Source organism: Hemicordylus capensis, chromosome 3, assembly GCF_027244095.1.
Source record: "Hemicordylus capensis ecotype Gifberg chromosome 3, rHemCap1.1.pri, whole genome shotgun sequence".
In the NCBI taxonomy this organism is placed as follows: domain Eukaryota; kingdom Metazoa; phylum Chordata; class Lepidosauria; order Squamata; family Cordylidae; genus Hemicordylus; species Hemicordylus capensis.
This window is the reverse complement of record NC_069659.1, coordinates 100,100,791-100,114,061: the sequence shown is the minus strand read 5'-3', so window position 1 is coordinate 100,114,061 and position 13,271 is coordinate 100,100,791. Positions and strand designations below refer to the sequence as shown.

The 13,271-nt window shown below is 41.0% G+C and overlaps 1 protein-coding gene across 27 annotated transcripts in view; it reads right to left on the bottom strand.

The window, feature by feature from the left end:
- The window catches only part of CASK (calcium/calmodulin dependent serine protein kinase), a 402,451-nt gene that overhangs the window by 37,235 nt on the left and 351,945 nt on the right, over positions 1 to 13,271 (bottom strand). For all 27 annotated transcript variants that reach the window (XM_053305461.1, XM_053305465.1, XM_053305452.1 and 24 more), the window contains 2 exons: positions 8,418 to 8,614; positions 3,616 to 3,731 (listed from right to left, as the gene is read on the bottom strand). In XM_053305461.1, the coding sequence (XP_053161436.1) occupies positions 3,616 to 3,731; positions 8,418 to 8,614 (313 nt within the window). The remainder of the gene's footprint in view (positions 1 to 3,615; positions 3,732 to 8,417; positions 8,615 to 13,271) is intronic.

The following is a 13,271-nucleotide window of genomic DNA, read 5'->3' as shown; positions in this document are numbered from 1 at the left end:
CCGCTGCCACGCGCGCGCTCCGTACGCGTCACACAGTGCTCCAGTAGGCAATACGCATGTGCCCGTTCTGGTGCGCATGCGCACTTTCTGCCGCCGCGCACAAGCTCCATACGTGTCACACGTCGACGTGTGACGTGTACGGAGCGCGCGCACGGCGAGTGCGCACGCGCACCAGAATGGGCACATGCGTATTGCCTACTGGAGCACTGGAGGACTAACGATGGGGCCAGGGGCGGCAAGGGAGGAACGCTGCCGCCCCAGAAACTTTTACTAAAACGACAGCGCCGGAGGGGGAAGAGCGGCGGGGGGGGGGGGGGAAGAGCGGCGGGGGGGGGAGTACTACACCCGCCCTTAAAGCTACAACCCCCCTCCGTGCCGAGCCGCCGGACCGGCTCGGAACCAAACCGGTTCGGAGGCCTCCGGCATGGCCTCCGAACCGGTCCGGGCACACTCCTATCTTGTAGGCAGATGTTGGGCTGCTTGTCACTGCATAATGTGTGACAGTTGTACCATGGCATAACCCTTAGTAATCACTGCACTTTCCACAACTGGACTTCTGCGAAATCCAACGGTGTTGCTGGAGACAAAGTGTGTCTGAAGCCACAGGTGTGCAGGGAGTCCTTCTGTGGTACAAACATTGAGCTTGAATTCCATATAGTTGTAGTGCCAGTTGTCAAAAGTGTGACTACAGTTGTCGTGGGTTGCACCGGCTGAAAATACGACATTGTAGGTCTTGCTGTATAAACTCCCATAGGCGACAATGATGAAGTCTTAGGAGTAGTCTCCTCTTCAGTATCAGTGCCTATGTCCAGACCTCCACTCAGAAAACCTTGAAAGGTTAAACAGAAGGAGTGCTAGTGGAGGAATCTAACATATTTATCAGGGAATCTGTAGTCCTGATTCAAATATGTCTCCTCTGTAGTGTCAACCAGTGTCAGGGAGACTTGACTGGTGTTTGCACTGCAGACAGTGCCATTGGCTTGTATGAATGTGGTGCCACAGTTGCTAGCAGTAAAGTCAGGTTGCTACGACCCAAAATCCACATGTCAATATTGATAGTAGATGCCACAGCACTCATCACCATATACGGCATCAACATCAACACCACTTACATTGGCAAGAACATCAATGCCGATGGCAGACACACAGACTTGGTTGATCCTATTGCATCCTTTGATGTCGAAGTTCTTGGTGCCCATCGATGTTGAGGCATCTCGAGATTGGGCTGAAGAAGGTGAGGGAGTTCTCGATCCTGTCGGCCATGCTGTCTTCGTCTTGTAATTCTCTGGTGGTGGAGAGTCACTCTCCAATGAAACACAGTGTTGCTTATGCTTATTATGGCCGCTGTTTGTATGTTGGGGCTTTAAAAAAACTATTTCATCTGGTGCTCTTGACAGGGTTTTAGACTGCACAAGCACAGACCCTGATTCTGACATAAAAACTGTCGACATCTACTTTGATGATGATCCCAGACTCTGATGTCAGCATTGATTCTGGTCTCAATGTCAGTGAGTGCAGTGCGTCTCCATACAATGCCGCCCTAAGGTGCAATGAGCGATTATTTAAAGTTTACTTTGAAAAAGACTTGCAGATCTTATACGCCGCTGATACATGTTGCTCAGCTGGTACATGTTGCCCAGGCACAGCAAACAATGCTCGTGTTCATCAGTAGAAGGCAGTTTAGCCCTATGCTGAGAGCACCTCTTAAATGTAGTTTTCTTCTCATCCTTTACTTCCATTCTAACAGGAGAGCTGAAGAATTCCCAAATTAACAAAGCCCATCATCTAGAAACTTGCAGTCTGTTGGTCAAATACATGTTATATCAGTCTGTTTTTCTCTTTCTCTTTTCTAGTAACTGAGGAGTAAAAACCACACAGGTCTTGACACTTCAGCAGTCGAAAAGAAACTGGATCAAAATGGCACCCAACTGCCAGAAAAAGGAAGGCATTGAGCACGTGCACGGCAGGGAGGGGTGCTAGAGAGGAGCTAATAAATCCATCCGGAAGTTCCCTGCGCAGGTGCAGTAAACGATTTCTCATCACTTCCAGATCCTTTGGTTCCAGCTGAGTAATTTCAACTATTTTGTGTATCACACATCAAAAGAAAATATGAGCAAAGTTGCTCATGTTGGCATATAACCATGGTGGTGGAAGCAGGCTGTGTGTGTCTGGAGATTTATACTTCTTCAGTCATATAATGAATTGTTGAATATACCCTCTAATGCAGAATCTTGAAATAATTAAAACTTCCTTAAAATGAAAGCAAGCAATGCTATTTTTGCAGGCCTTATAATTTTGAAAAATCTCAAAATATTGGGCTGTTTTTAAACGTACTATTCTGCGTGTAGTAAGCTTGGATACAACCCATTATCACAGTTGGTTTGTGAAACACTTACAAAATAGAGATGGTTTGGGAGAGCTTGGAAAACCTATCCACATCTTTCACAACAAAACTCCTTAGCCTTTCTCATAGATCCTTCCTTTCCCTCCAAAAGCAATTCTACCCACAATAATCCACAAGTCCACACTTCCTTCCAAAGTTCTTATCCCAACTCCTTAACAAAACTCTTCAAATTTTGCAAAGAATCCTATTCTATAAGGAATGAAAAACTTAACAAATTGCATAATTTATGCAATTTATTCCAATCCCACAATTTGGAATTCGGACATAAAAGTATGTAGTCTCTGCATATATGCCAAATAATGCTAGATGAATATGCTCTGTACAATGCCTGGTAATACTTCTGCTCTAGTATCAGATCATCACAATAAATCTTCATAATAGATGTACAACTTCAATAGGACGGGTGCTCTCTTATGTAGTTGAAATATTTTAGTTCAGTAACTTACAAGATAAACACCAAAATTAAATAATTTAAATATGCATATATTCAGCTGCATTGTAATGGAATTCAGGGCATGCTCACATGTACCGTATTTTACGGACTATAAGACGCTACGGACTATAAGACGCACCTTAATTTTAATCCAGTTTTTCAGAGTTTTAACATATTAAACTGTTAAAACATATAAGACGCTCCTGAATTTTGGTGGATATTTTTCGAGGAAAAAAGCGAGTCTTATAGTCCATAAAATACGGTATTGAAAAATAATATGCTGTAAATTAAACTGATTAAATTATATTATTCTAAATCAGCATTTATTGAAATATCAGCTGCATCACATTTAACAGTTATGGAAATACTTGTACAGATGCAAATATATTCTTGTTGAAAGTATTTGATTACCCGATATTGCTACTCCCCCCAAAGATGCAAATGTTGCCCTAGATGCAGCAGCACCTTTCCATATTCAGCTGAAGCTGTATTTTGTTTGTTTCTAGATGTTATTTTACTGCTGCAATTACATTTGAACATGCGGAATTTTTAGTTCAGTCAGGGTTGCACAACTTTAGTCCTGCTGCAAATGTTGGACTACAACGCTCATAATCCCCGACAGTTGCCATTGTGACCAGGGATTATACGTTGTAGTCAAAGTTGTTAAGCCCTGAGTTAGATGCTTGCACTGAGTGTCACTAGTGAAATTAAAGTTCTACTCGCTAGGTGAGTAATGCAAGAGTGTTAAAGAGTTCTATGTGCATCATATTATTCTCACCTGCATTGTGCTTTGCTAAGTATTTGTCTTTGTATTGCTTCTTCTTCTTTCCAAACCAAGTACAGCTTGCCTGCTGCTCTTGTTTAGTTTTCTCCATTGCAATACAAGCTACTCGCCTTGTAAGTGAAAAGGAAACAATGATCAGCTTGTTATAGAAGACATTATATTATCCCTTCAACCAATAGTAATATTTACTGCTATGAAAATAAACCAGCCCTCCCCCCTTTGTATTATACATTGTGGTGCTTGCTTGCAAGTCAAAGGAGAAACTGCTGTTTTATAGAGATAGCTGCAACTGTTGAGGAGAATTAAGGATGGAGTGGGGCAGCAGCAGTGTGACAGCTCCTCCTCCTTTCTCCACTAGAGCACAGGGCAAGATAGAAAGTACTCCAGTCCTCAAAGTATCTTCTGCTGCCAGGGCCACCGGCTGTCCTGACTGCTGATGGCTCTTCCCTTCCTCAAAATTCCAAACACGTAGGGGACAACTCCAATCTAAGCATTCCATCAGCAGAAAGAAAAAGTGTGATCCACTCCAAAATTATATAGTGTTCATAATTTAATCATGGAGGAAGGCCTTGTCTTTGTCTGTATAATCAAAAGCTGGCCAGATGCTCAGGGTCAACTGGTAGTGGTCTAGTTTGTTCCAGTTAGACATTCAATGGACCATCAGCCACAATTTGGGATGGGTCTGTGATGCATGGAGGTGAAATTTCTTTTTGTAGTTATTCAGTGCAGACCACATTCAAAATTTTGATTGTGTGCACCTCAGATTGGGGATAGGCTAGGATCTTGTTGATGTGCTGATCATCCCTTAATCTCAGACTTGGTGTTGAGGCCTGCCATTATGTAGAGAAACTTAGGATTTCATGGCCAGTATAACCAACACTGGGCTGCCCAAATGTAATATGGTTCTGGAGAATGGTCTGAAATCAAATTTATTTTTTACATCTTATCCTGATTTTCTTCCAAGGAATTTAGGAAGGTGGACATCCTCCCCCGCCCCGGGCCCAATTTTATCCTCTGAATAATCTAACCTAGTGGTTCCCAACCACAGTTCCTCCAGATGTTGCTGAAGTACATCTCCCAGCATCCCCAGCCACAATTTATTGTGACTGGGGGTGCTGGGAGTTTTAGTTCAGCAACATCTGGAGGAACCTTGGTTGGGAATCACTGTTCTATCCACGTACTAATGCTGGCTTTCTAATGCTAAAGTTTATTAGGTGTGACTTTGGAAACTGACTAGGTGGGAGACAATCTGAGAGTCTTACATAAGCTACTCTAAGTTCTTCAGAGGAAGAAGAGGGTGCAAGTGTAATAAAGAAAAATATACAGATGAGGCAGGACATATTTTAGAGTAAATATTCTGTACTGACTTAATTTCAGGTGGTTTGGATATAAAGGGCATAATTTTACTCAATTTTGTTTTGAACAGACCCTAACCTTTATAAAGGCCTGAGTAATCACAGCTAAGGGCCTCTACAGGGGTGGAAGACTGTTTAAGCTGGTCCTCTCACAATGGCTGATGGATTCTATTGCTTTATATAATGATTTGCATAAAATACTCCTTGACTCTGCGAGTCATTCAGTGGATAGAATGGTTGATATATGAAATCAAGGCTTAACTGTGGCTATTAATATGTGAAACTTAGGCACCCTCTTCCCCACATATGCAAGGACCTATTCCTGGTATACTGAGGAGCTGGGAGCCTTGAAATGGCAAGGAAGACAATTGGAATGGAAGCAGCATAAGATATGGACCAAATAAAATCATAAATGACACAAAACCCATCTTAAGATCATGCCATGCCAGCAATATCAGTGGGGAAAAAGGCCTTGTGTTTATGCACTACCATCTGAGTAAGCTCTTCTGCGTGGTTAAGGGGTTATTGTCTCCCTCAGTTCTCCACCTCAGTGAACTCCCCCCAATTTTTTGTATTACACACATCTGTAATGTGTTATGAACTACCTTTGCAAGGTATTTTGAATAAAGTCTTTTGTATCTAATCTGTTTTGGATATATTGATAGTATCCAAGCAGATATATCAGAAATATCCTGTTACATTTAGCTGGATCACTTTCAGCTTGTATCATGTTCTGATATCAGCAAGGTGCTTGGAGGAAATCTAGCTACTCCTTGTTGAACCCCTGCCTCTCCAAGGTTAGTTAAGAGTTGCACTGAGAGCTTAGGTGGGCTGCTAGAGTGAATTACTGAGCGAGAGGAAAAGCGGCAGGGTAGTGGAGGAGCAGGCAAGGCCCTGCTTTACTCATGCTTAAAAGGTACTGCTTCCTGCTTTGCCAAAACAATTCAGCAGGCCATGCCGAATAATTCGTGCACATCTCTAGGAACGGCACCTGCATGCTTGCATGCAAAAAGTTCCAAGTTCCCTTCCTGACACCCCCCAAGACAGGGCTGTGAGAGACTTCTACCTGCAACCTTGGAGAAGCCACTGCCAGTCCGTGTAGACAACACTTAGCTACATGGACTCATGATATGATCTGGTATAACACAGCTTTCTACGTTCCTAAGGGAATATTACATAGCCATGTGGGAGCTGCCTGATAAAATTTCAAAAGGGCTGGTCTTATCGCTGCACCTTGACCATCAATTATGTCTCTTATATGTAGAAGCAATTTATGCATGTATGCACTTTTTAGCATAGGGGTGAGCAACAGTGCTTATGTGTGGGACATCCACCACAGGGTTCAATGCTGTATTGGCCAAAATGGCCAATCTAGTTTCTAGGTACATAGGAAGAACAGGTTGTTTACCTGTAACCATAATCTAGTTTCTAGGTACATAGGAAGAACAGGTTGTTTATCAATCTAGTTTCTAGGTACATAGGAAGAACAGGTTGTTACCTGTATCCATAATTCTTTGAGCGGTCTTTTGTGCATTCACACTTTGGTTATGTGTCTCCACAGAGCCACGGACTTGGAATGTTCCAGAGCTTGTCATTCAAAGGCAAAAAAGTGGGAAAACAACCCCCATATTGGCTAACTACACTCCTTATCTTAGTCTAGGAGACCGCCACAGCCAACCATGGAATTTTCTTTTTTAAAATAGGCTGCTGAGGAGAGGCAGGGAGGGAAGTGTGAATATACAGAAGACCACTCAAAGAACTATGGTTACAGGTAAGCAATCTGTTCTTCTTTGTGGTCTCTGTGCATTACACTTGGGATAGTGGCAAGCTAGGCTTACCTGATTGGAGTGAGCAGCCCTAATTGTAGACTGTATGAAGAACCTCAGAGCCAAAATGCAGCCTGTGCCTGAGACTTGACATCAAGGGTGTAGTGTCTAACAAACATGGAAACTTGCGACCAAGTTGCTGCCCTACAGATGTCCTCCAGAGGAACTGCAAAATGCTGTAGAAGCTGCTACTGCCCTGGTTGAATGGGCCTATAAGGGGCAAGGTAGGGGCTTTGCCAGCTGGTAAGAGAGATGGCTTCCTTTAACCAGGCTGAAATTCTTTGAGTTGAGACTGAAAGACATTTTGAGGGGCCAGGGTAACTAATGAATAATGAATGAGATTGTCAAAACTGTTTTGTGCTTTCCATATAAAAAGCCACAGCTCTCTTTATATCGAGAGAGTGATATGCCCTGTCTTTGTCTGTTGCAGGATCTGGGTAAAACACTGGCAAGCATATGTCCTGCAAGAGATAGAAGTTGGAGACAACCTTAGGCAGAAAACTGATGTATGGGCACAGTACCACCCTATCCCTATGAAAAATCAGGTAGGGAGTCACATTTCAGTGCTTTCTGCGGCAGCCTTGAGTCTAATGAACATTCGGGACTCAAGACAATCCTGTCTGCTCAGGGCATATGCTAGGGTGTTCATTTTACCTTCTATGTGTACTGCAACTGGCCAAATGTTCTTCTGAATGCACCAATTCCACATTTGGAGAGCTAGGCACAACAGATGGTAAGAGCCTGTGCCTCCCTGTCTGTTGATGTTGGAATGTGCAGTCATGTTGTCCATTAAGATCAGTACAGGGGATACCTGGATCCAGTGATGGAAGGATCTTAATGCCTGAAAAATGGCCAACAACTCCAGGTTGTTTATGTGGCTACATTGTTCTGCACAAGACCATTTCCATGCCGACAGGTTCTTGCAGTGTGTGCTTTTTGCTGTGGCCGTAAGGCACCTGCGACCTGCCAGGGTGGGAAGGTGGGGGCAGGGTTCCAAATAAAAATTAACAGACAAACTAAGAGATAGAGACTATAAGTAAATAAATATGAGAGAGAAAGACGAAAACAGAAGTATAGAGCGTAATTTTTGGATCAAAACCTATTGTTCAATACAGAACAAGACAAGGAAAAATTCCGAGGACCTGCTCAAGTGGTGGCGGTTGATGAAAGACAGGGTAGTTAGCCAATGCGGGGTAGTTTCCCCATTTTTTCCTCTGAATGACAAGCTCTGAAACGTTCCGAGTTCGTGGCTCTGCATAGGCTCATAACTCAAATGTGATACACAGAGATCATGAAAAAGAAGCAGTCTTATACTGAGTCAGACCCATTGGGCCATCTAGCTCACTATTGTCTATACTGACTAGCAGCTGTTCCTTGGGGTTTCAGATGCGTATTTTCCAGCCCTACCTGGAGATGTCAGGTACTGAACCTGAGACCTTCTGCATGCAAAGTAGGTGCTCTTGCATGGTCCTATCCCCATTCTAACTAAAGTGTTAATTTAACATTTCTTTGGTCAAAGAGGAAAGGAAACATTTAAAATACCAGATGTATCTTGAACATTAAAAAATAAATAAATAAGGGTATATTAATTTTTATAAAACACCAAACAACATACCATTCCTGAAGCTCAGGAGAAGGAATGAGGCCTGCTGTTCCATTTTTTGAATTCTCCAGTTTACCTTGCCACCAATTGTGATCATCTTTACTAATAATCTGGATAATATCACCAACTCTAAATCTGATGCCAGCTTCCTTGCAGGGAATGAGGTCATCCTTTGCTGGGTCATATTCAAATTGTGCTCTTACATATATCTGTAAGAGATAAAAGTTTGTGACAGGCACTGCAACATTAATATAGTTAGAATTAGTAAATGCAAAGTTGAATTGTAATCTAGCTATCACATATTGTTTGCATCCAAGTATAGGAAGATATGATACCAGATATTAGAAGCAAAAATGAGGGCTGAAAGCAAAATAGAAGAAAAAATGGAAATAATAGTGCTGTTGGTGATTATTTTAATGCCTTTTATGTACCACAGTAACTTGAAATCCTATTTCATATTTTGGGAAACTACTTATCAGTTTGCATTAAAAGATTTGAAGTTAAGTTCTAGATGTTTCCAAATATTGTCTCTGTCTGCACAGGATCGATACTCACATGTGGGAATTCACAGAGAGCATGAACGAGATGATCAGATTCCCAAGGCTGAAGATTTACATTTGCTTCATTTTACACTGTTCATGCACAGGAGCACACAAGAATAGAATGGTATCTAGAAATAATTTATAATTTATTTCCTGTAGTAACCTCAGAATGGCAATACAAAAAGCAGTAGTACAAGAATCCTGTTTTCTGGATAGATTAATGGTAAGATGTAAAAATCTTCAGCTTAGGAGAAGTGAACAGTTATTACTTCAGTATATATGTCACCTAACAGGTTATCCAAATATGGTAATATAGAGATATAAAGAAACAAAAATAATCTATATTGTTTATTTTTCAAATCACGGAATACTAATAATTCATCATTTACTGGGGAGAGTTAAGTTTTTGTTCAGTTAGAACTCAAAATCCTTATTTGAAAGACATGTCCAGGCTTAACATTTTGGGGGAAGAGAAGTGCTGGACTCAGAAGCATATCAATTTAAAACAGAATGACTTTCCAAGGCCTCTCTGTTAAATATGAAATATCAAAATACTTTATCATTGGCCTAAAAAGGGGGCAAGTTCAATCAACTGTAAGAAGATGATCATCAAGAAGCAGCCACACTCAAAACTCATAAGAAATTTGTCTGAGAAGGGAATAAAGGGAGACCTGATTAATTAAGTTCTGATCAGACTATGGGGTACAACAGTTTAAAATACTTCAAGTTCCTTTATGATCTGCAGAAAGCTCTGTAGATCAGAGAAAGCTTTCTTCTGATTCCAGAGGAACCTCAAAAAGGGACTCTATTCATGGGTGAAGTCCCCACCCATCTTCAATTCTATCAGCAAAATAAGATGATCCATATACCACTAGACTGAATCAATTCCAGAAATGTTTATACTACTTCTTGTACAGTCACAATGAGAAAATCATAGTGAGTTGATATATTACACTACTAGTTCAATTATTTGATGCTTTTATAAAATGCCAGGATGTGTTTCCCATGAATAAAATCTAACGAACAAAAGAGAAAATATACCACCAGTTAAGAAAGGTTATTGGAGCTGTGTACCATTTGCAACATTCACGTGAATGAATATGTATGAACTCTGTGGATAGAATTTGTATACTTTTGAAAGCACATTTGCCTTGCTCAGAATTCATATAGCAAGTCTTTAATATTTATATTATTGCTTCCACAGAGTGTTAATGGTTCCATTAACAAGAGGAATATTAAATTAAAATGCAATTTAATTTGAAATATATTGTTGCTCAAGTGATATTAGGATGCTTGAAGTACAATCATAAATAAAAGTGTATTTCCGCCTTCTGAGAGCTGTGCCATTTGTATTCCAAGAAAAGTACAGATTTTGATACAATGTATGTAGTTAACTTCTTAGCATGGAACTAAAAGAGTTCATAATGAAATTGTAAATCCATGAAAAGCTGAAACTTCCTAAACTTTTCATTTTTTCATTTTGTTCACTTAGGTCTTTTAAATTTTGATTTTTAAATTTGATTTTTAGAACTGATTTTTTAAAACTGTTTTGTATTGTATTTTGTATTTATATGTGTATGTGTATGAGTGTATGTGTGAGATGTGTTTTTACTTGCTGTTTTAATGCGAGAACAATTTGTTATGGGGTGGTTAACAAAGTTAGTTTATTTATCATCACCATCTTCAATTTGCTTTGTTAATATTGCTAGCCATAGTCAGATTATAACGTTCTTTCTGGTTGACATTTAGATTAGTGTTGCACTAGCACAATGAGAGAAGTTGCATAGACTTAAGAAGTTTGAAGAAGTGCACAAAATGGTACTCTATGATAATGTGCAACCGCTAGTGGAAGACCTTCTTTGGTACATATACAAGTTGCACTACGAGGTTGTACAACCTGCAATGTCTTCACAAGAATGAGTCTGGAACAGATGTTTCTTTCTTTGCACAATAACATATTACTATGTCTTTGCACTGGTGCAATGGCATTATGCTAGCACAACACTAGTCTAGAGATAGTCCTATGTCCCTTGCTTCATTTTGGTCTAAATTTCTAGTGCTGAATGAAAGTATTCTAAAAAGGAGGAATTTGTGGCTTTTACAGCCTTCAGATGCATCTCAACCAACAGCTTTTCACAGGGCATCACAGAGAAAAATAACAGAACAGGGGGTTCCAGGCTCAATTACTCATGCCTTGGTTATGTCACTTGGGTTACTTTAACAAATTCTACATGGGGCTGCCAGTGAATCCAGAAACTTCACCCAGTTTAAAATGTGGTGGCCTGGGTTATATCTGGAACTGCCCAATGAGGTCATATCGCTTCCATTTTGAAGGAACTGCACAGGCTACAAACAGGTTGCTCACCTGTAACTCTTGATCTGGTAGCGATCCATTATTTCAATAAGGAATGGGGTTCTGTGCCTACGCAGGGACCTTGTGGGTAGATTGACTAGCTCCTTGTGATGCCTGTTCTGCCCTGCACACACTCTGTGCTTCTGTTGAAATCAGCAGTTGGGGGCACCATTTTCTCAGTTTCTTGCAGACCATCATAATCTGATGATATTCTTGTAACCATTCAAGGCTGTTTTTTGTTTGTTTGTTTTTTTACTACTGTCACGGGGAGGTTCAAGAGGGTCTTCTGAACACAATGGTTCACTACCAGATCAAGAGTTACAGGTAAGCAACCTGTTTATCTGGATCGTGATCCATTGCATTAATAACGAATGGGTGATTAGCCAGCTTCTATTAAAGTGGGGGGCACAGCAAACTCAGAAGCCTATGGCAACACTCTTTTCAAAAGGCTCCTCCCAGATCCAGCCTGCACTGATAATAGCAGGTCCAAGGCATAATGCTTTATAAACGGCTGCTGTGAAGACCATTTTGCAGCCGCACATCTGCCATTTTAATCCCCGAGAAATGTCCTGCTGAAGCTGCATATGCTCTTGTTGAAGGTGCTCATATTGTGCGTAGGAATCTATCTTGTTTGTAAGTCTTCACAATCAACTCAGCCAATCAATGTGCTAGCCTCTGCCTTGAGATTGGTTGGCCCTTTACCTTCCCTTTGTAAGTTACAAAAAGCTTTTTTGTTTTCCTTACTATTTTGGTTCTTTCCAGATAATATAGCAGTGCCCAGTGGACATCTAAAGAATGTAACACTTTCTCTAATGCTGTTTCTGGACTCTGAAAAAAGGTTGGTAAAGTTATTTCCTGATTCCGATGAAACTCCAGCACCACCTTTGGTCAGTACCTGGGGTTCAACCGCATGACCACCTTATGTGGATAAAACTGAGTATACGGGATGTCTGTACGCAAAGCTGTTAACTCGCTCACATGTCTGGCAGTAGTGATTGCAATTAGGAATGCAGCTTAGCATGACCAACTTGAGAGTAGCCTCCTTCATTGGTTCAAAAGGGCCTTCAGTTAAGGACGACAATACCAAGGACAAACTATATTGTTCCACTGGTTTCCTTATTGGTGGATATAAATTGTTAATTCCTTTTTAAAATCTCTTGCCGTCAGGATGGAAGGATACAGTTGATCCATCCAACCTTGTGTGCCTTGATGATATGGCTGCTAGATGGACTTTTATGGACACATTTGCCAAGCCACTAAGCTTCAATGAAGTCATGTACAGGAGAACCTGTTTTAAGGTGGCCTGCTTGGGGAGGTAATCATGCCTCTGTGCATGTATTGTGAACCTTCTCCATTTAATCCTATAGTTCTTTCTTGCTGACAGTCTTCAATTGAGTAATTTCCGCCCCCCACCGTGCAACCTGATTCTCCACGCTGTCATGCATAGAGTCTTCACATCTGGATGTTGAACCTTTCTGTTATCTTGCATTAGAAGGTCTGGCCTTAGAGTGAACCTGTAATAGTTTTTTTGAAAGTCTGAGTATCTGAGAAAACCATGGCTGCTTTGGACACCATAGCATTATCAGAATGCAGGTTGAGTTGTCCCTCATGATCTGCGCAAGCACACGATTGACTGACGGCTGAGGTGGAAACAGATATATGTATATTAGCCCCACTACTGTTTAACTTCTGTTTAACAGACTTTCTAATTTGGAATTTCATCCACCGAAACTGAGCAGTAGACATCTAGCTATCCTTCTCTATGCAGATGATGCTGTGCTTCCATCACAATCTCTAGTGGGGATGAGAAAAATGCTGAGAGTTTTGGCTGACTATTGTCATGAACACTTGCTCTCCCATCAGTTACCAGAAGACTAAGGTCGTAATGTTTGCCAAGAAACCTATTACGCATAAATGGCAAATTAATAAGGTTGACGCAGCACAGACATTGCAATATAAATATTTGGGGGT